Raw genomic sequence first — 23,776 nt, forward strand, 5'->3', positions numbered from 1 at the left:
GAAGACAGAAGATTGGGAAACTTTCAGAGGACAACAGAAGAAAACAAAACAGGCAATACAGGCTGAAAAGATAAAGTACATGGGAAAACTGGCCAGGAATGTAAAGGATGACATTAAAAGCTTATTTAGGTATGTTAAGTGAGAAAGAATAGCAAAGTCAAATGTGGGTCCGTTGAAGGCAGACTCGGGTGAAATTATTATGGGGAACAAGGAAATGGAAAAGTTGAACAGGTACTTCGGATCTGTCTTCACTAAGGAAGGCACAAACAATCTCCCAGAAGTACTGGATGACAGAGGATCTGAGAGGGTAGAGGAAGTGAAGGAAATGTTCCTTAGGCAAGAAATAGTATTGGGTAGGCTAATGGGACTGAAGGATGATAAATCCCCCTGTGCCTGATGATCTGCACCCCAGGGTCCTCAGGGAGGTGGCACTAGAAACAGTGGATGCATTGGTGATCATTTTCCAATGTTCAATAGATTCAGGATCAGTTCCTGTGGATTGGAGGATAGCTAATGTTATCCCACTTTTCAAGAATGGAGCGATAAAGAATACGGGGAATTACAGACCAGTTAGCCTGACTTTGGTGGTGGGAAAGATGCTGGAGTCAATTATTAAAGAGGTAAATAATGGGGCATTTGGATAGCAGTAAAAGGATTAGTCCAAGTCAGCATGGATTTATAAAAGGAAAATCATGCTCGACTAATTTTCTGGACTTTTTTGAGGATGTGACAAGTAAAATGGATGAAGGGGAGCCAGTGGATGTAGTGTATCTAGGCTTTCAGAAAGCCTTTGATAAGGTCCCGCACGGGAGACTGGTGACTAAAATTAGAGCACATGGTATTGGGGGTAGGGTGTTGACATGGATAGAAAATTGGTTGGCAGACAGGAGGCAAAGAGTAGGAGTGAACGGGTCCTTTTCAGAATGGCAGGCAGTGGCGAGTGGATTGCCGCAAGGCTCGGTGTTGGGGCCGCAACTGTTTACCATATATATTAATGATTTGGAAGAGGAAATTAGGAGCAACACTAGCAAGTTTGCGAATGACACAAAGCTGGGTGGCAGTGTGAACTGCGAAGAGGATGTTCGGAGGTTGTAGGGTGAACTGGACAGTTTGAGTGAGTGGGCAGATGCATGGCAGATGCAGTACTATAGATAAATGTGAGGTTATCCACTTTGGTGGCAAAAACAAGGGGACAGATTATTGATCTCAATGGGGTTAGGTTAGGAGGAGGTACAGCGAGACCTGGGTGTCCTTGTACACCGGTCACTGAAAGTTGGCGTGCAGGTACAGCAAGCAGTGAAGAAAGCTAATGGAATGTTGTCCTTCATATCAAGAGGATTTCAGTACAGGAGTAGAGAGGTTCTTCTGCAGTTGTATAGGGATCTGATAAGACCACATCTGGAGTATTTACAGTATTCACTGGAGTTTAGAAGGATGAGGGGGAATCTTATAGAAACATATAAAATTATAAAAGGACAGGCTAGATGCAGGAAAATTGTTCCCAATGTTGGGCGAGTCCAGAACCAGGGGCCACAGTCTTAGAATGAAGGGGAGGCCATTTAGGACTGAGGTGAGAAAAAACGTTTTCACCCAGAGAGTTGTGAATTTGTGTAATTCCCTGCAACAGGTCAAATCACTGGATGGGTTTAAGAGAGTTATATACTCTAGGGGCTGTTGCAATCAAGGGCTATGGGGAGAAGGCATGCACGGGTTACTGATTGGGGACGATCAGCCATGATCACAATGAATGGCGGTGCTGGCGCGAAGGACCAAATGGCCTCCTCCTGCATCTATTTTCTATGTTTCTAATGCTCTCACACCCAACATTACAACATTTTCCCAGCCTAGTCAACCTTGCACAGTCCTCCTCATAAACATCTGGAGACCAATATCTAAATTAGATAACTGTCTCACAAACTAATCAAGCAACAGCGTGATATAGTCATCCTCACAAAATCGTAACTCATTAGATAACATGCCAGTCTCATGCTTGGGTACATTTTGTCCCAGCAGGGCAGATCCATTAGAAAAGTTGACAAAAATCACATAGACAGGAAGGACTCCAGGCCCCTTTAACTCCCAAAACATTAGATAAACCAGAAAAGGTAATATTTTCCTAGCTATTACCTGCAGTTCCTTCCAACACACCTAGTTATTACCTTCTCCCATAACTGATACTCTGGCACATTACAACACAGAAGAAATATTGAAAGTAGCATGGATAAATAAAATACTTTAAGTGGAGAACAACAAAGACAATCATCACATTTGGCTCAGTTGCACCAGCACCAACTCATTTAACAAACAAAAGATACAGAGCCTCTTAACTCTCCCAGCCACATTAAAAACACTTGAGCTACGATAGATCAGAAGGTAGACAAAAAAGTTGGAGAAACTCAGCGGGTGAGGCAGCATCTGTGGAGTGAAGGAATAGGTGACATTTCAGGTCAAGACCCTTCTTCCTCAACCCAAAACATTGCCTATTCCTTCGCCTCATAGATGCTGCCTCACCCGCTGAGTTTCTCCAGCTTTTTGGTCTACCTTCGATTTTTCCAGCACCTGCAGTTCTTTCTTAAATATCTCAAATCCGAAGTTGGGTTTCCTACAGAAACTGAATTTGACATACACGAGGCACAAGTGTGGAGACATACTCTCCACTTGTCTAGATGAATGCAACTCTAAAATCACTCACAACCATCCAGGTGGAAGTATTTCCCTTAATCCACTGGACCAATGCACCACGGTTACTCACCTAGGCTACTCTGACAACCCAAACCTATGTAGTCCAGCACCAACACGGTAAAGAAACTCAAGTGTAGGAAGGAACTGCAGATGCTGGTTTAAACCGAAGATGGACACAAGAAGCTGGAGTTACTCAGCGGGTCAGAGGGCATGTGTTCCTGGCACATTCCCACCTAGTCATACATGATTGTGACTCGGCGGGTGCAGCAGCATCTATGGAGCGAAGGAAATGGGCAACGTTTCGTCCCGAAACGTTGCCCATTTCCTTCGCTCCATAGATGCTGCTGCACCCGTTGAGTTTCTCCAGCATTTTTGTGTACCTTCGATTTTCCAGCATCTGCACAGTTCCTTCTTAAACACATGATTGTGACTCGATTCCTTCGTTATCACTGGGTGTAAATCCTGGAACTCCTTAACGGTATTGCAGGTGTAACCTCACCAGGACACGACGGTTCACGAGGGCCCTTCACTGGGGGGATGGAAAAGGAGACGCTGGCCTAATGAATTAAAAAGACCAAACACTTGACAGGGAGCCACGACACTCAAGCAAACCGCCCAAGTTCCACTGTTATCTGAGACAGCGCAGCGGGAAGTTTGTGATTCCACTCACACGGCTTCACATGTTGTTTGAGTCGAGCAGCGCCACATCGAGCGACAACACGGCGGCCATGGCGCGCGCTCCCGCCCCGCCGACCTCACCGCGGGCCGCGATGGTTGCCGGGGCACGGCCGGAAGTCAGGCCCCGGCTCCCGGACCGCTTCCGGTGAGTGAGTCTCTCTCTCTCCCTCTCTCTCTCTCCTGTCCGCGGCCGCGATTCATTCTCGACCCGATCGCACACAATGCCCGATTCTGTGGTGGAGAAGGTGGTCGTTCACCCGTTAGTGCTGCTGAGCGTCGTGGATCATTTCAACAGGTGAGGAGGCGGCGGCGAGCCGCGTCTGGGGCCGGCTGCTGGGGACACTTTAGTTGCACTCAGGGTTGGTTCAGGCCCGGCCTTACCCTGCTGAGTCACATTGACAGCCCTTCTTCTCCCAGTGCTCATTCCTAATCCCAACGTGCAGTTTACACCCACAACGATTGTTTTCCATTTTAAACGCGACTCTTGTTATCATGCAACCATTGAATCTTACACCACCAGTTAGATTTCACATTTTGAGTGCAATGTAACCAAAATCCTTTATGCCCAGCCTGATCCATGATCCAGTCATTTGATTCTTAGCAAGAAAATAACACAATCCAATCGTTGAAGTGTTATCGAGAAAATAGCATTGATTTCCTCATCAAATATTGTAAATTCTATTTTTTAATTTCAAAATATGGATCTGCACAGTAGAGTTTGCGTATATCTTGTTTATGTCTAAAACACACTTTATTTCAAAACCACTCACTGAAATTGATACCTCCCTGCAGAATGGAAAATTCGAAGTGCTGATCATAACAGTTGACATTTGTCTAAAATTATTTCACATCTCTGGTATCCTCCAAAATCGTCTGAATTTATATTTGGAAGCCATGAGTAAAACCTCATTCTGTTTCATGGGTGATTATATATTGATAAAGTGGCGTTTCTCCCCTGTTTGGAAAGGAAACCTTAGGCATCCATTGTTTTCTTATGGAAATATAAACTTTTTGTATATTTCCTCCAAGATATCAGATTACACATTAAATAGTGTATTGTTGCATCTTTTCAGTAAGAGCCAAAAATGAAGTCCATGCACTCAAATAATAATGGGGATGAGGATTGTCACTGAGTGAAAGAAAGACCAGGAATTGGTCATACAGAAACCTGTACCATCATTCAATATTATCATTTAATTCCCCGGAACAGCTTAGTAAACCTTTGTTGTAACAGTCTCCAATGCACATAGATCTGCTCTGAACTAAGACCAAAACTTTCTGTCACAATGCAAACGTGGTCTCACCAATATTGTGTGATTAGCCAATCTTCTCTCCTTGCTAATATGTATTGTATCTGTGTATCAACTTATTAAATATCATCTGGAAATTCAAATGTCTGCAGGTTTCCTTTTACCCAGCCTGCCATTTGCATCCTCAAGGAATTCTATTTTGAAAGTCTGAAATGTGAAGCCAGATGAATGGGATATAGGGTGATTTCACCAAAGGTCAAATGAGCGTAGATCCCCCCTCACGTGACCGAAAATTCTGACTGGAGGACATCTCTCAGTTTGGTACATGTAAGTGAATGGGGAAACACGCACTTTCCCACCCGTTAAAAACATGGAAAACGGCCGATTTTTGAGCTGAAATTTTCTGTGCTAGTCGGGGTGACCCTGAAGCACAGCGACCTAAGTTTTCAGGCAAAACAAAATATAGAAAGTGAGGTAATTACAAGAGGGAACTGAAGGTAGAAAGCCGCGGAAATGAACAGCTGACAATTGCCGTGGTGATTTTAAGATCCAAAATATCGGGAATTATCGCATTTGCTCGCTGAATTTCATCAAAAGTAAGTTAATAATGCCTTAGTTTTGATGAAATTCAGCGAGCAAATGCGATAATTCCCGATATTTTGGATCTTAAAATCACCACGGCAATTGTCAGCTGTTCATTTCCGCGGCTTTCTACCTTCAGTTCCCTCTTGTAATTACCTCACTTTCTATCTTTTGTTTTGCCTGAAAATTTAGGTCGCTGTGCTTCAGGGTCACCCCGACTAGCACAGAAAATTTCAGCTCAAAAATCGGCCGTTTTCCATGTTTTTAACGGGTGGGAAAGTGCGTGTTTCCCCATTCACTTACATGTACCAAACTGAGAGATGTCCTCCAGTCAGAATTTTCGGTCACGTGAGGGGGGATCTACGCTCATTTGACCTTTGGTGAAATCACCCTATAGGTGGAATGGGGCAGCGGGGGAGGGGAAAGAATGGCAGGATAGTTGAAATGAGTACACATCAAGGTCGAGCACAGTTGTTGGTTACTACCTAAAATTAGATAATTCAATGCTCGTAGGTCGTAAGCTTACCTCTGTCCCTTCCAGGTTTACTCCTTGCTTCTGCTTCAAATTTCACACTTTTTTTAGCCTTTTGTCTTTGTTTAATCCCGAGCCTTTGTCCACCCATCTGCCAATTAAAACGTCCCTTGCCTGTATCCACCTATCTTCAGTCTGAAGAAGGGTTTTGGCCCGAAACGTCGCCTATTTCCTTCGCTTCATAGATGCTGCTGCACCCGCTGAGTTTCTCCAGCAATTTTGTGTACCTTCCACCTATCACTTTCCTGGCTTTCTCCCACCTCCAGCTTCCTCCTCCCTACAATCAGTCGGAGGAAGTGTCCCAACCTGAAACTTTGCCTTTCTACATCCTCCAGAGATGCTGCCTGACCACCTTTGAATCACTCCAGTACTATGTGTCTTTATTTCCTCTTTGACCAGTTCAGTGAGCAAAACTGTGATTCAGCCTCTCCAGCATTCAGTTATATTGATTATCTTGATCAAACCTTTTTTTAACCTAATATAAAACATTTCAAATGTTGGGTCGATGTAGCTCCACATTTCCACTACCTGTTGTATGGAGAAGTCTTTTCAGGCATCATTAGTACTAGTGAATGATTCACAGGGCCCTCCATAATGTTTGGGACAAAGACCCATCATTTATTTATTTGCCTCTGTACTCCATAATTTGAGATTTGTAATAGAAAAAAATCACATGTGGTTAAAGTGCACATTATCAGATTTTGGTTTCACCATGTAGAAATTACAGCTGTGCTAATACATGGACCCCCATTTCAGGGCACCATAATGTATGGGACACATGGCTTCACAGGCGTTTGTAATTGTTCAGGTGTGTTTAATTGCCTCCTTAATGCAGGTATAAGAGAGCTCTCAGCGCCTAGTCTTTCCTCCAGTCTTTCCATCACCTTTGGACACTTGCATTGCTGTTTATCAACTTGAGGATCAAATTTGTGCCAATGAGTCAAAGAAGCCATTATGAGACTGGAAAGCAAGAATAAAACTTAGAGACATCAGCCAAACCTTAGACTTACCAAAATCAACCGTTTTGAATATCATTAAGAAGAAAGAGCGCTGGTAAGTTATTAATCGTAAAGGGACAGGCAGACCAAGGAAGACCTCCACAGTTGATGACAGAAGAATTCTGAAGAAATCCCCAAACACCTGTCCAACAGAGCAGAAACACTCTTCAGGAATCAGGTGGGGATTTGTCAATGACCACAGTCCGCAGAGGACTTCATGAACAGAAATACAGAGATTACACTGCAAGATGCAAACCACTGGTTAGCTGCAAAAATAGGATAACCAGATTACAGTTTGCCAAGAAATACTTAAAATGGCAACCACAGTTCTGAAAAAAAGGTCTTGTGGACAGATGAGAGGAAGATTAACATATCAGAGTGATGGCAAGAGCAAAGTATGGAAGAGAGAAGGAACTGCCCAAGATCCAAAGCATACCACCTCATCTGTGAAACACGGTGGTGAGGGTGTTTTGTCCTGGGTATGTATGGCTGCTGAAGGTACTGGCTCACTTATCTTCATTGCTTGATACAACTGCTGATGTTAGTAGCATAGTGAATTCTGAAGTGTATAGACACATCCTATCTGCTCATTCAAACAAATGCCTCAAAACTCATTGGCCAGCAGTTCAATCTACAGCAAGACAATGATCCCAAACATACTGCTAAAGCAACAAAGGAGTTTTTCAAAGCTAAAAAAGGGTCAATTCTTGAGTGGCCAAGTCAATCACCCGATCTGAACCAAATTGAGCATGTCTTTTATAGGCTGAAGAGAAAACTGAAGGGGACGAGCCCCCAAAACAAGCATAAGCTAAATATGGCTGCAAAACAGGCCTGGCAGAGCATCACCAGAGAAGACACCCAGCAACTGGCAATGTCCATGAATCGCAGGCTTCAAGCAATCATTGCATGCAAAGGATATGCAACAAAATATTAAACATGACTACTTTCATTTCCATGACAGTGCTGTGTCCCAAACATTATGGTGCCCTGACGAAGAAGACTGTCCAGTCGCCGTTGTGGCAGCTCCGTGAAAATTGTGTGTGTTTTTAACTTTCATGTTCCTTTTTAACTTATTTCTAAGTTCTAACTCCCTAGTACAGGTGCACAGCCTTTTATCTGAAAGCCTTGGGACCAGAAACTTCTCGGATTTCGGAATTTTTCGGATTTCCGAATGGAAGATTTTTAGCGTAGATTAGGTAGGTAGCGCGGGCGGCTTAAAAAATCTGGAGCGGCTGCCTCCTCCCCAGAGACCGGGGAATCATTGTAAATCATTGCTTAAATGTTAGTCAGTTAGTTTGGAGGGATTTTATGTGGTGGGGGGGTGAAGGGGGAAACTTTAATTCTTAGTCCCCTACCTGGTCGGAGAGGCGGGGAGCGGGCAATGCCTTACCGGGACTCCGTGCAGTAAGCTCCGGAGCACTGTGGCCGCCGACTCCCAACATCACGGAGCTGGGGGCTGCGGGCGTCCGGCCGCGGGCGGCGCCGGTTGGAGCTCCGACCCCGGCAACTCTACCCCTGGTTGCGCGGCGCTCCAAATCCAGCGCCGCCCGCAGCCGGACACCCGCAGCTCCAGCTCCGCGATGTTGGGAGTCGGCGGCGTCGCAGCGCTGGGATACCAGCGGGGAGCGGGCAATGCCTTACTGGGTCGCCGTGCGGTAAGCTCCGGAGCGCAGTGGCCGCCGACACACAACATCGCGGAGCTGGGGCTGCGGGCGTCCGGTCGCGGGCCGTTCTGGATTTGGAGCGCCGCGCAGCCAGGGGTAGAGTTGCCGAGGTCGGAGCTACAACCGGCGCCGGACGCCCGCAGTCCCAGCTCCGCGATGTTGGGAGTCGGCGGCCACAGCGCTCCGGAGCTTACTGCATGGCGACCCAGAAAGGCATTGCCCGCTCCCCGCCTCTCCGACCAGGTAGGGGACTAAGAATTAAAGTTTCCCCCTTCACCCCCCCCCTTCACATAAAAGCCCTCCATACTAACTGACTAACATTTAAGCAATGATTTACAGATGTTTAAGTGTCTCCCCGGTCTCCGGGGAGGAGGCAGCCGCTACAGTAGTACAGACCTGGGTTGAACGTGGGTCGTTTCGGGTCAAGTTTGGCGCTAAAAGCGAGCTTTGATGTGCAGACGACATCCTGGAAAAAATGTCCGGTTTTCGGAGCTTTTCGGTTTCCGGAACTCCGGATAAAAGGTTGTGCACCTGTACTAACGAAGTATGGCAGGGAAACCCTTTTAAATCTAAACTCTAGGGCAAACGGAGACTTTTTAAATGCTGTACTTACTGATCCAGCATGGCCAGCAGAGATCAACAGAAGCTACTGCAGCAACAAAGGGAGCGCAGCTACAAGGAAAACCTGGAGAAAACATTGAGGTAAACGGGGGGGAGGGATTCGTTATAGGCTGAGAGCCTTTCGTCCCCCTCTGCCCAGCATTCTTCTGGTGAATGTCCTGTCCCTGGAAAACAAGCTGGATGATCTCAGGGCGAGGATCAGATTCCAGTGGGACATAAGGGACTGCAACATCCTCTGCCTGACTGAAACATGGCTGACCTCACTGATTCCTGATCAGGTAATCTGCCCAACCGAGTCCTTCACTGGCCATCGTGCTGACAGAACAGAAGCACCTGGGAAATCCAAGGGTGGAGGAGTCTGCTTCATGACAAATAACAACTGGTGCAACCCTGGAAATATCAAGATGCTTTCACGTTCCTGCTCGCTGGACCTGGAGCACCTGACAATTTAATGTCGCCCATTCTACCTTCCCCGGGAGTTCGGCTCAGTGATCGTCACAGCCGTCTACATTCCACCGCAGGCGGACACCGCGTGGCACTATCGGCCCTACACGATGTGCTCTGTCGACATCAAAACAAGTACCCGGATGCGGCTATGGTGGTGGCTGGAGATTTTAATAAGTCAAATGTCAAGAAGGTCATGCCGAACTTCTACCAACACATCACGTGTGCAACCAGGGGGGAGAGAACATTGGACCACTGCTATACGCCGTTCCAGAAGGGCTACAAGGCCGTTTCACTCCCTCCCGTAGGAAAATCTGACGACGCTGCCATTTTCCTGCTGCCGGAGTATAAACAGAGGATAGTTCGGGAAGCGGTAGAGATGAGGGACGTAAAGTGGTGGTCCAACCAGTCAGAGGCCATGCTGCAAGATGCACTGAGCGACTGGAATATGTTCCAAACAAATTCCAATGACGTCAGTGAGTTCGCGGAAGCAGTCATGGACAAGATCGTCCCCATGGTAAGGGTAAGCACCTTTCCGAATCAAAAACCCTGGGTAGACAGGTCCGTTCGTGTTGCCTTGAATGCTCGCACCGCTGCCTACAACTCGGGCCTGGCATCATGAAACATGGACGTCTACAAGGTAGAGTCCTACCGACTACGAAGGGTGGTGAAGGACGCAAAAAGGAGGTACAGGGACAAGATGGAGTCACAGATGGAGCAGCAGGACACCAGACGCCTGTGGCAGGGGCTACGGACTGTAACCAACTACCGGAGCACCCCACCCTCATCCGCAAGTGCCGGCACCTCCCTAGTTGATGACCTGAACTCCTTTTATGCTAGTTTTGAGATGGGCAACACCACCCCAGGTCTGCCGACTATCGACAATACCGCCAGCGGGCTGGCTAACGAAGCTGAAGGGAGGAATGTGCACACATTCTCGCTGTCCGAGCACAATGTGAGGAGGGCTCTGACACGTGTGAACACGAGGAAAGCTGCAGGCCCCGATGGCATCTCGGGCCGAGTACTCAAGTCCTGTGCTACGCAGCTAGCTCCGGTGCTCACTACAATATTCAACCTCTTCCTGGACAAGTCCGTGGTCCTTGCCTGCTTCAAAAAATCCATCATTGTACCGGTACCAAAAAATGCCTCCCCAGCCTGTCTGAATGACTACCCTCCGGTGGCCCTCACCTCGGTAGTCATGAAATGCTTTGAGCGGCTGGAGAAAAAACACATCTACACCTTCCTCCCTCGCAACATGGATCCATTACAATTCGCATACCGTCCGAACAGACCCACGGACGATGCGGTCTCCCAGGTTTTGCACGCCGCTCTCTCTCATCTTGACAACCAGAAGGGAGGATGCTGTTCATAGACTACAGTTAAGCCTTCAACACGATAGTCCCTACCAGACTGGCCGAGAAGCTACTGGAATTAGGGCTCAACACCCCCCTGTGTGCCTGGGCCCTGGACTTTCTCACCGCCAGGCCCCAGGTAGTCAAGATGGGAGGGAATACATCGAAGTCCCTCACCCTGAGCACAGGATCGCCCCAGGGTTGCGTCCTCAGCCCCCTATTGTACTCCCTGTACACACATGACTGTGTGGCTAGGTTAAGCTCCAACTCAATAATCAAGTTTGCTGATGACACTGTGGTGGTGGGCCTGATCTCAGACAACGATGAGAAGGCCTACCAGGAGGAGGTGGCTGATCTGGCACTCTGGTGTCAGGACAACAGCCTCCTCTTGAACATCAAAAAAACTAAGGAGCTGATCGTGGACTTTAGGAGGGCACATCATCCGAGGACGTACACACCATTGAGGATAAATGGGGATACTGTGGATAGGGTGAGCTGTTTTAAATACCTGGGAGTCCACATCTCTGAGGATATGACATGGACATCACACGCCGCAGCACTCGTGAGTAAGGCAAGGCAGCGCCTTTACCACCTCAGGCAATTGAGGAAATTCAGAGTGTCTCCGAGGATCCTCCAGTGCTTCTACTCAGCGGCTGTGGAAAGCATCTTGTCCGGAAATATTACAATCTGGTTTGGGAATTGCTCTGCCCAGGACAAGAAGGCTCTGCAGAGAGTAGTGCGTTCGGCCGAACGCACTATGGGAACTTCACTCGCCCCTCTGCAGGAACTATACATCAGGAGGTGCAACTCCAGAGCCAATAAGATCATGGGAGACCCCTTCCACCCCTGCAACGGACTGTTCCGGCTGCTACGGTCAGGCAAACGCCTCCGTTGCCAAGCTGTGAGAACGGAGAGGTTGAGAAGAAGTTTCTTCCCAGAGGCCTTTAGGACTGTAAACTCCTATCTCACCAGGGACTAACTTTACTGTACCACTCTCCTGCTTTTTTTTAAAATTGCTGTTTTTTTCCCTTTTTCCTTCCGCCCACAATATGTAAAAGAATATGTGATTCTGTTCCATTCTGTTTGTAGTTTGTTTGTTTGTTTTTTGCACAAAGTCCACGAGCATTGCCATTTTTCATTTCACTGCGCATCTCGTATGTGTATGTGACGAATAAACATGACTTGACTTAAAATAGGGAGTCTATGTATAAACACTGCTGTAATTTCTACATGGTGAAACCAAAATGTATAAAAATGGCCTTTATTAAAATCTGATTGTGCACTTTAACCACGTGATTTTTTTCTATTACAAATCTCAAATTGTGGAGTACAGAGGCAAATAAATAAATGATGGGTCTTTGACCCAAACATTATGGAGGGCACTGTAGCTCAAATCTCCTCCTGCCTTCTTGATCTGGACTCCTGTCCTGTCCCATTTCTATTTTGTGACTGTACATATAACATGTACCTATCCCACTCATGATGGACAACTGGAAATAATTACAGAATTAATTTTGAATGTAGACCAGACATCCGGAATTAAATAAATTAAACTTCAACACTACATTGAACAGTTTGGTCAAGAACATGCTGTAGTTAAGGTTAACAAAATAGATAAATAAGTGAGAAGTTAAAAGGAATAAAGCTCCACGGATTTTCCGGCAATTTGTGGCACCCACTTTAATCCAGACAAAATGTCTACATCATCAGGACTTCCACGCTGATCGATGTGTCAAATTTTGCTTTGACCTGGAATTTTTAAGACATGGTATTAGAGTTTTTAGTTTATTAGTGGCATTATTATGAAGAATAATTTATAATTTATTTTAATATTTAGAATAGGAAAAGTTGGAAATCAAAAACGAGTGGTTGGAGTGTTGCTGGGTTCTTGGCACAAAAAAATACTTGATGTTTCCAACAGTTTTGCAGGTAAGAATTAACATTTGTGAGTAGAATTGTTACAGATCACCAATCATTCATTATTTGAAGTAAATTCCTTGCAACATTGATTTGTTACACCCCACTTGGGAGTAAGTAAATATTGCTCGACTTGAGTGTTGGTGTCGGTAGCATAGTTCCTTAACTGCAGAAATGAATTTTTCTATTTCATACTATAAAGACAAAATTAATCTCAATGTTGATAAACAGATGGCATATAATGTACCTGTAAGTAAGCTGCTTGTATTGTTTAGTACTAGTATCGTTTAGTAACTAGTAATCATTAATTTATTTTTTTTAAAGAAAAAATCATTGTTTTATATTTGTTTTTGGATTATTATACAATTGGCCAGTTAAATAATAAGCAATAATGCATATTTTGAAATTCGTTACATTTTTGCGAGTTGTTGTGTTATGAGAGTAAATGGTTATCTTTGCAACTTGCACAAAGAAGGAAATCCACAAATTATATGACAGATATGACAGTTAGAGGTTATCTTTTAGTTTTTATGTATTTCAGAAGCTCTTCATTTTTGAACATTTCTTTATTTCCATTTTAGTCCCATTCGATGAAGATGAGAAAGATGATTCAGTGTGGTTCCTGGATCATGATTATTTGGAGAACATGTATGGGATGTTTAAAAAAGTGAATGGTAAGATTCCTGAATTAAATCCCTTTAGTTTTATAGTTTACATTAAAACAATATTCCAGAAGAGTAACTTTGCATATCATTTTGTAATGCACAAATACCAGAAAGGCTTTCCCTGAAATCAAGTTTGTCGCTTTCTCCTCTCTTGTGAGGCACTTTCATTAGGTAAATCCTGTGAAAATGTTTCCCTTTGGGGTAAATAGTATAGGAATATGTGGCAAATGTTATGCTTTGACAAAGAAAATGAACTGTCTAATGTTGCAGAGATCAGGTATGCTATCAAAATTGGCAGAAATCTTCTACTTAAAATCTGCATTTACTTTTCTTAGAAAAATCTATTAAAATTATATGAAATATTCTTAAATCTTGTTGTTTAATTGACATCAGTCATGTTTCCTGTTTTTTAAAAGAGAGATTATGTTAATGTTTTCTCATTCCCAATGCTGTTTAATCAATGCAATGAGTGCATTAGCTATTGTCTTAACATTTATTGACTTGCATTTTAATGGGTGTTTATCTAACGCGAGCTTTGGTGCGCAGACGACATCCGGAAAAAAATGTTGGGTTTTCGGAGCTTTTCGGGTTCCTGTCCGGATAAAAGGTTGTGCACCTGTAAGGAATATGTGGCAATGTTATGCTTTGCTAAAGGGAACTGTCTAATGTCAGTTGGATGGTACCACACTGGACCCAAGTTGCACAAAAACGACATTGCCATCAATGAACTTATGAAACGATACTGTCCTAATTCCGTAAGGTTTTAGATTTTCTATTTTTAAATAACTTAAGAACTTAATAGTAAAATGCACTATTTGACAAAGCATATCAAGCATTTGTTTTGTATGCCAATCTAATATGTTTCTATGTTTCATAGCATATAGCTTTTTAAAAATGATTTAACAGGTTTTTTTCAATACATTGCATTCTGTTATTTTGTGGTGTTGCTTTTCTTTTTGAAAATGAAATCTCTTAATTGGTGACAGTGGTTTGACAATTTAATTTTAATCCATATATTTTTATAGTGATATATTTTTCACATCAAAGAGCTGGGACTTGCTCAAACCCACTGTGTAAATGGAAGTGTGCATGCCTGTATGTATTTCTATGACATTTCAGTTCAACAAAAAAAAATGTTTGCTATGCAGCATTTCACCAGCGTTTTCTGTACGGTCATTGTCTATCTGTTTGTGTGTTGGGTCAGGTAAACAATTTGGAATGAGATTAATATCTTGTGTATTTAAGGATTAATTGTTATTTTAATTATTTAAGATTATCAAGCATTTGCATTCTTTAAATACAAGAATTGAATAGCATACCGGATAACGTGTGGATCAAAGTGAACCTGTGGCAGCCACTTTGATTTAAATGGGTTTGAGATTAAAATGGAGTAATAACCTGACTGGGACAAATAACATGCAGTGCAATGGCACACTGTTAGTCCAGGGGCCTGGTTCCATCCTCACTTCAGTTGCTGTTTGTGTAGTGTTTGTACATTCTACTTGTGACCACATGGGCTTTCACCTGAGTTTTAGATTTCAACCCACATCCCAACAATTTGCTGGTAGGTTCACTGCCTACTGTAATTTACTCTTAGTATAGATAAATGGCAAAGGAATCAAAGGGGAGTTGATGGGATCATGAAAGAGAATAATAGGGCTACAATGCAAATGTGACTGATGGAATTGTTATTCTGTAGTGAGCCTGGGTCTTCACTAAATGACCTCTTGTGCTACAATAAGTAGGCAAGGTGGAAACAAAAATGAAAAGATTAGGTATCAAAATGTTTCATTGAAGTTTTATACTGCAAGTAGTTAGGACAGACAAGAGACTGCAGATACTAGAACCTTAAACAAAAAATAAAGTGCTGGAGGATTGATCAGTCTGAAAAAGGGTCCCAACCTGGACGGTTGTCTGTCCATTTCCCTCCACAGATGTTGCCTGGCCAACTGAGTTCCTCCAGCACTTTGTTTGTGGAAAAGGAATGCTAGAGACAGTTCCCTAAATTTCTGTTTTGAGATTCATTTGCAACACTTGTGAAGAATATGAAACATCATCATAGATGGCCAATTGACTTTATGATTTTAATAATGTCCAACATGAATGCTTATTAATATTAAAATAAAAAAATGTTATTGTTGAATTTACTGAAATATAAATAATATACACCCTCAAGATTGAAGCTGTAAATTCTGTTTTTTAGGTTTTAGTCATCATTGATGTGAAGCCTAAAGATCTGGGACTACCGACAGAAGCTTACATTTCAGTGGAGGAAGTTCATGATGTAAGTGATGCTTTATGGCTTCTATAGAAACCCTTTAAATATTGTGAATCATTTTGTTGCAAGTTTCTTTGGAAGGTGAATCCAACTGAAATTTGGGATCTAAACTGCTGAAATAGATTTGAAAAATGTTCCTAATTGATATCAAAATTTATTCAATTTCCAGTGGCAAATAAACTTGAACTTAATGTGGAGAACAATGAACTTGTGGAATTCTTATCTGAGAAGGAAGTGGAGGCCAAATCAGTTAATATATTTTAGAACTAGTTGATTTTTAAACACAAAGGGCATCAAGGGACCTGGGGAAGGTGGGAGAGGAGAGATATAGCATTAAGACGAAGGTATCAACCCTAATCCTGTTTCTAATTATCTCACTTCCTGGCAATGAAGACGCACCTCCCTTTTGAGTTGCTAAATTTTGAAAAAAGGCTGGCGGGACATGGAATTTCTCACGCTCAAAAAAAAATAAGAAAGAAAGTAACAGTTCAATTTACCAGATCCAATGTGACTGCAAAAGAGAACTGATAAATGACTGTTAAATTCACTATTTATTGTGTGATCTCTCTTCAGGATGGAACTCCAACATCCAAAACATTTGAACACGTAACTAGTGAAATAGGAGCAGAAGAGGCTGAAGAAGTTGGAGTGGAGCATTTGTTACGGTAAATTGTCAATCTTTCCCCAAAATCCTTGCTCTTGGGCAAAATCATGGGCTTGTTTCCTTTTGTACAACAGTGAGACCGAAGACCATTTGGCTTGTGATGATGGTAGCTAAAGAATTAATTTTGCCTAGTTTTACTTTGACTTCCCAATGGATGGCAAATGCTACCTGGTGTTCGTGGAATGTAAATAAATGTGCAACTTGAGACTGCTGGTAACGTTTTGGGGTATAATTTGATGTTTTATTGATTGACCGAATAGTACCATGATATATTTTGATTTTGTTAATTCCCGCCAGAGATGGAATTGCAGTGTTTTGCAGACGATGGAGGGATATGGACCTAACACGGGCAGGTGGGACTATTGTAGCTGGGACATGTTGGGCATTATGGGCAAGTTGGGCCAAAGGGCCTGTTTCCACACTATCACTCTATGACTCTATGTTTAATACTCTGTCAGTCAAGAACAATTTCATAATAGGTTCAATGCAGCTGTATTTTTATGGAATAAAATTTGGCCACTGTTATATCATGCTTAAAAAATATTACATGAGAATAAAGTTGTTTTTCTTTGCTTGTGTTACCATTACAGAGATATTAAAGATACTACAGTGGGAACACTGTCACAGCGAATCACAAACCAAGTGCATGGCCTCAAAGGGCTGAACTCAAAGATTTTAGAGATAAGGAATTACTTGGAGAAAGTGGCCACAGGAAAATTGCCCATCAACCATCAAATTATCTACCAGCTGCAGGATGTCTTCAATCTTCTACCCGATGTCAACCTGCAAGAGTTTGTGAAAGCTTTTTACCTGAAGACAAATGACCAGATGTTGGTGGTATATCTTGCATCACTTATTCGATCAGTGGTTGCTCTACACAACTTAATCAACAATAAAATTGCCAACCGAGATGCAGAAAAGAAGGAAGGGCAAGAAAAGGAAGAGGGGAAGAAAGAAAAGAAAGATGATAAAGAGAAAAGCGAATCAAAGAAGGAAGAAAAGAAAGACAAAAAATAAATTGTGCCGTGCATTTTTTTTAAAAAGAAAAACAGAACTTCAGCAATACTTGGTATCGAGGGGGAATGTTATTATTTCGGTCTTCTGCAATAAAAGGGCCAAAATATCCAGCCATTGATGTGTTTGCATGGGGCAGTTTTCTGTATCTGTACAATGTACATGTTTAAAATCTTGAAACATTATAAATATTACTTTACTAATAATGTTATTCTAGGTCTTTTCATTTCTGTTTGCCTTGTGGTACTAAGAAGAATTAATGTCCAATTCTTCATATGTATCTAACCTAAAACAAATGTGTGCTATGTATGACTTAGCAATTGTGAATCAGCGAAAATGTATTTGCCCTTAAATCCATTGCCATAGGTGAGGTGCCAGAAGATGGTAGAGTAGAGAATGTTGTACCTACATTTAAGAAAGACTGTAAGGAAAAAATCTGGGAACCACAGTTGGATGAGCCTTGAATCAGTGGTTAAGTTATTGGAGTGTATGCTGAGAGATAGGATAGACATTCATTTGGAAAGTCAAGGGCTGATTAGGGATAGCTAGCATGGTTTTGTGTGGGAAATTGTATCTCTTGAAGTTGATTGGATTTTTTGAAAAGGTGACCAAGAAGATTGATAAGGGCAGTGCACTAGATGTTGTGCATGGACTTTAGCGAAGCCTTTGACAAAGCACACTGGTCTGGAAGGTTAGATCACATGTGATCCAGGGTGAGCTGGCCTGATTGGAAATAAAAGTGGCTTGAAGGTAAGACGCAAGGTGATGGTAGAAAGTTGTTTTTCAGATTCAAATAATCAACAAGTTTTCTGTTCATTATTTAGATCAACGATTTGAATGCTAATGTAGATGGCGTGAGTAGTAAGTTTTTTGTATGACACGAAAATTGGTGGTATACATATGAAGGAACTGCAGATGCTGGTTTACACAGAAGATAGACAAAAAATGCTGAAGTAACTCAGCGGGTCAGGCAGCATCTCTGGAGAAAAGGAATATGTGATGTTTCGGGTCGAGACCCTTCAGGTATAATGGACAGTGAACAAATTACAATTAAAATGAGATCTTGATCAACTAGGCTAATGGTTTGGGGAATAGCAGATGAAGTTTAATTCAAATATGTGCAAGGTTTTGGGAGACATGGATGTAAATAGTAGGGCCCTAAGGGAGTGTTGTACACAGAAATCTAGGGTTACAGGTGTATAATTGCATGGACGTGGACACAGGTGGTGAAGAAGGCATTTGGCACATTTACCTTCATTGGTCAGGGTATGAGTCCGGACATCATGTTATGGCTACATTTGAGTACTGTGCACAGTCTCGTCACCCTGCTATTGAAAGGCCGTTGTTAAACGGTGAACAACAACTGACGTGAAATTTTCTGGGTCTACAGGGTTTGAGTTGTAATGAGAGGCTGGATAGGCAGGTTCCCCTTCCATGTTGTATATAACTGCAATTTGAAAATATTGCAGGGAGAGTTGATAGCTGGCTGCCTATAGATGGAGTGTATTCAGATTTCCAAAAACCATTTGACAAGTGCCACATGGCTGATGCATAAATTGAAACCCCATGGTATCGAGGGAACTGCATTGGAATGGATAGTAAATAGTTGAAATAAATGGGGCCTTTTCAGACTGGACGAAGGTAACCTGCGGAATACCACAGGGATCAATCCTGAGCCCGCAACTGTTCACTACATTAATGACCGGGACAGGAAGGAACAGTATGTAAGGCTTCCAAATTCGCTGCTGATATGAAAATAGGTGGAAAGGAATGTTCTGATGAGGATACTGTGAACCTGCAACAGAATATGGATAGATTTAGTGGGCAAAGGGAATTTAACGTGTGAAAGAGTAAAGGCATGCACTTTGGTTAGAGAATTCAAAAAGCAGATTATTTCCTAAATGCGAGAGTGAAGTATGGAGGCAGACACAAAATGCTGGAGTAACTCAGCGGGTCAGCCAGCATCTCTGGAGAAAAAGGATGGGTGATGTTTTGGGTTGGGACCCTTCTTCAGACAAGTATGGAGGGATTTAGGTATTCCTGTCACGAATCTCAAAAAAACTATCAGGCGGGTCCAACAATTAGTTAAGAAGGCAAACAACAATTTGGTCTTCATTGTAATGGAGCTGGAGTGAAAAAACAGGGAGGTTTTGTTGCAAATGCACATGATGTTGGTGAGGCCTCGCCTGAAGTGCTGCATATTTTTCGTTGCCTACACCAAAGATATAAAGACTGGAGGCAGTACAAAAGATTTACCAGCTTAATTCCTGGGAGGAGGGAGTTGTCCAACCAAAAGACACTCCAGAGATGCTGCCTGACCCATTCAGTTGCTCCAGCATTTTGAGTCTTGTCTATGGTGTAAGCAAAGGTTGGTGCTTAACAAGGCAGAATTCGGGATGTTTTCACTAGTGGGAGACTCTCGCATAAGGGGTCATACCTTCAAAATAAGGGTGGTTGTTTAACACTGGGTTATGTAAAAATGTCTTCTCTCAGATGGTGGCAAATCTCTGGATTTAAGTATGGATTTCTTTGCAAGTAGTCAAAGTAAGATCATTCTAAGTATGTAAAGTGGGGGTGGATAAATAATTGACAGAATGAGGAATAGAGTGGTGTGGATGAATGGCGCAGAAGAGAAGTTGAGCCCAGCACAGATCAACCATGGTCTTATTAAATGTTGGGATAGGTTTGGAGGACCTGATGCCATACTCCTGCTCCTATTGTTTGTGTTCTTGTGGTAGGTTTAGTAAATTAATAAAATTAAAAATGCACACAAATTTTGGCTCAATTTGACAGTTTACTTTATACTCAACCCGGACTAATGCACAGGACGGAAGCACTGATGAACTCAGGGTCTTTAGCTCGTTCTACATTACATTTAACTGTCATTGATCTAGTGCACAAGACTGGTAACAATTAACAATACCTGAGCATTTCAGTGAGAACGGCAGCTCTGGAATGTGGGAAATCCCACAGTTGTTTTTTTAAAGAAGCAAATTCACTGCACCTCACTGAGGAATAATGCCAATACAACTGGTTCATTATTTAGGAGAAAATAATATTCTAAATTAAAACGTATATAAAAGTTGCTGTTTTGGTATGCATTGATACACTGATTGAGGAATGGTACTGAATGTGTGCAGTATTAGGATTTCTAGAAAGTTAATAATGGTGTATAATGAAGGATCTGGGTAAAGAGAGGTTGATTAATGAAAGGCTCACATGTCCGGTGTACCTAGCCAAAACCAAACTAATTGCAGTGAGAGAATTAATACAAATACACAAGATTTTAACAGTGCAAAGATATGGCATCTGATTACCTACTCCCTCAAATTATTCAGCAAGGGATTGTGGACTTGGTATCTATCTTTACTACATTCTATTCTATTTATATAATTAAAAGTCTCATCATGACCACTTCCTGTCTGCACTGTATATTGATTTTACAACAATCGCAACCCTGTATCGCTGCGATTTTTGGCCATCTTACTCGCAGTCCTCCGCTGAGCCAGCCCCGAGGATTTCTCCCATCGATGAAAAATAAAGTTATGAGTGTTTAAAAAACCTTGAGATCAGCTGATTCGTCCTCTCACCTGTCAATCACAGCAATTAAGATAACGCCCCTTCCGGGGGGCAGGACTATAAAACCCCGGATGCCTGGACGTGAGTCAGTCATTCTGCAAGATAGCAAGGGAGAGGCCACAACTGTCATTAAAGCTGTGAATCAACTGAACTGTGAGTCTGCAATGTACTTGCAATAAATGATTTGTTAGCCCTTAATGACAATACCATGAATTGTTTGGCCTGCTGCCCTGCCTGTGCTTGAAAGTGCAATGCTTAATTGGAAATGAAATGACAATGCCATGAGTTGTTTGGCCTGCTGCCCTGCCTGTGCTTAAAACTGCAATGCTTTATTAGGTCCGACTGTGTTTGGAAGGAATAAATGCTTTATTAGGTCCGACTGTGTTTGGAAGGAATAAATGCTTTATTAGGTCTGACTGTGTTTGGAAGGAGTAAATGCTCTATTAGGTCCGACTGTGTTTAGTCCAAAAGTCCCGCTCATTTAGTGACTTAGTGGACAGGTGGGGAATGCCAAGCGAGGTGAAGAGGGAGAGTAGGGGGGAGGTAGGGGGCGGGGTAGGGGGAGGTGAGGAGCAGGAAGGTGGGGGATAGAGGGATAGGAGAGGGGTAGGGAGGGGTGAGGAGTTGTGCAGGGAGGGAGGGAGCGAGTGACTGAAGGTAGGGGAAAGGAGAGGGAGGGAGAGGTGAGGAAAGTATTGGAGGAGGGGAGGAGGGGAAAAGAGGGAGGATGTAGAGGGGGAGGGAGTGCTTAGGGATGAAGGGAAATGAGCCGTGCCTGCGCAGTTGGGGGCTATGGGTGATAAGGGTTTCGGCCCGAAACGTTGCCTATTTCCTTCGCTCCATAGATGCTGCTGCACCCGCTGAGTAGCTTTTTTGTGTAACCCTGGAATATTCTGTTGGGGGAACGGGTGAGTGGTGGAATATTGCATTGGGGAACGGGTTGTGTTGGGGGAACAGGCCTCCCGTGTGACAGGGGACCCCTTTGGGTCCCACTTAGTCTACTTTAGAAGTTAAACTTGCAGTAGAAACAGGCCTTTCAGTGCATCTAGTCTATTCCAACCAAGATGGCGATCTACCCCAACCCTATTTGCCTGCATTTGACCCATATCCCACTAAATGGTTGTTATTCATGATCCTGTCCAAATGTCTTTTAAATGTTCTTGTAGAAGAACAATCACATTCTCTGGCAGGACGTTCCATAAAAGTACCACCCTTTGTGTGAAAATGCCGGCACTCGGGTTCCTATTAATATTTCCCCATCTCACTTCTTCAAAGACCCTCCAGTTCTTGATTGGGGAAAAATGCTACGTGTTTTCACCCTATCTATGCCTATCAAGATTTCATACACCTCTACAAGAACATCCCTCGATCTCCTATATTCCAAACTATATACCTAAACTCACCCTATACAATAACTCAATCGCACAAGTCCTGACAAAATCTTTATGAATCTTCTCTGCACTCTTGCCAGCTTAATGACATTGTCCTATATTAGGATGTCCAGAGCTGAACGCAATACACCAACGTATTGTTCACCTGCAGCATAATGTCCCAACACTTATACTAAATGCCTCTACCGCTGAAGGCCAGCATGTCAAATGTCTCCTTTACCACCTTGTCCACCTGTGTTGCTGCTTTTAGATAAGTATCTACTTGTACTCCTAGATCCCTCCGTCCTATAATATTCCCCAGGGCCTTACCATTCACTGTGAAAGTCTTATACTGGTTTGATGTCTCAAAATCAATTACATTGTTTTTGATATTCCTCAACCTGCTAACCCAAACTGATCAAGATCCCTCTGCATTTCTTGATAGCCACTAACTACAATATTCCCTCTCTTAGTATTGCTTGGAAATTTACTAACCATACCTCGCAAATTCCTATTCAAATTGTTTGCTCTACAACAAACTAGGTGTACTATTGTGCAATAAAATGATTGTTTAGTAAAACTGCTTATCTTTAATGCAGCATAATCTTATGAAATAAATTAATTTAAGGAATTTATCATAATATATTTGATAAAATATTTTTATCAAAAATTTTACCAAAATGATAAGGATCTCGACCTGAATCATCCCTTATTCATGTTCTCCACGGATGCTGCATGATCTGCTGAGTTACCTAAGCAGTTTGTGCCAATTATTAGTTATTAGTTTCATCTCAGTGTTAGCAAATTTGCCTCTGAACATCCTAGCTTTAAGTTGTAAGTCAGCGATTTAAGATGTTATTTGGTTTTGTGCTTCAGTATAAAGAAGATAGGCTAAATTGTTCAATAGCTCATCTGAAGGCAGAATCTTAGGCAAACCAACACTTCCTTCATATTGCACTGACCTGTCACCTTGGGTAGAAACAAGGAACTGCAGATGCTGGTTTATAAAAAAAAAGGACACAAAGTGCTGGAATAACTCGGCGGGTCAGTCAGCATCTCTGGAGAACATGGATAAGTGACATTTCAACTCAGAACCTTTCTTCGGACCGATTGTGGGGGGGGGGGGGGGAATAGCTGTGAGCCTCTGACAGTTTTCTTCATCCCCCCCCCCCCCACAATCACCCTGAAGAAGGGTCCCGCACAACTCGTCATCTATCCATGTTCTCCAGAGATGCTGCCGGATCTGCTTGGCCACTCCAGCACTTTGTAACCTTGGATAATACATTCCTCTCAATACCAGAGTAAGCATTGAAACCATGACCTTTACACACAAGTAGACATTGGTTGGGGGGGAAGTGGTAAGAGGGGGAGATGGAAAGAGTTAGAAGAATTAAGTGGGGCGGGAGATGCTGACCTGAGTAGAATGGTGGGTGCTGAATTAAGAAGGGTGGGGGGCGCTGAACGGAGTAGGGTGGGAGGTGGGTGC

At 43.0% G+C, this 23,776-nt stretch overlaps 2 protein-coding genes across 4 annotated transcripts in view; one reads left to right on the forward strand and one right to left on the reverse strand.

Annotated features, from left to right (window-relative positions):
- The window catches only part of dhx38 (DEAH (Asp-Glu-Ala-His) box polypeptide 38), a 90,532-nt gene extending 87,045 nt beyond the window's left edge, over window positions 1-3,487 (reverse strand). The window contains exon 1 of one of the 3 annotated variants that reach the window (XM_055648959.1): window positions 3,353-3,487. The gene's annotated coding sequence lies outside the window, so the exon portion shown is untranslated. The other 2 variants (XM_055648961.1, XM_055648960.1) reach the window with 2 other exon arrangements.
- Window positions 3,465-17,547, forward strand: psmd7 (proteasome 26S subunit, non-ATPase 7). Its single transcript, XM_055648962.1, has 7 exons — window positions 3,465-3,655; window positions 12,641-12,732; window positions 13,302-13,421; window positions 14,058-14,140; window positions 15,589-15,669; window positions 16,237-16,328; window positions 16,918-17,547. Exons 1-7 carry the CDS (start codon window positions 3,582-3,584, stop codon window positions 17,342-17,344), a joined length of 969 nt encoding a protein of 322 aa, XP_055504937.1. The 5' UTR covers window positions 3,465-3,581; the 3' UTR covers window positions 17,345-17,547.
- Window positions 17,548-23,776: the final 6,229 nt, after the last annotated feature.

Source organism: Leucoraja erinacea, chromosome 17, assembly GCF_028641065.1.
Source record: "Leucoraja erinacea ecotype New England chromosome 17, Leri_hhj_1, whole genome shotgun sequence".
Lineage (NCBI taxonomy): Eukaryota > Metazoa > Chordata > Chondrichthyes > Rajiformes > Rajidae > Leucoraja > Leucoraja erinaceus.

Bases quoted from the DNA above. Each gene is read 5' to 3' on its own strand.
- psmd7 (XM_055648962.1), top strand. From the start codon at position 3,582: ATGCCCGATTCTGTGGTGGAGAAGGTGGTCGTTCACCCGTTAGTGCTG. The intron at 3,656-12,640 runs GTGAGGAGGCGG...TTTAATATTTAG, and splicing joins GTCGTGGATCATTTCAACAG to AATAGGAAAAGTTGGAAATC. The intron at 13,422-14,057 runs GTTTTATAGTTT...GTCTAATGTCAG, and splicing joins TCCTGAATTAAATCCCTTTA to TTGGATGGTACCACACTGGA.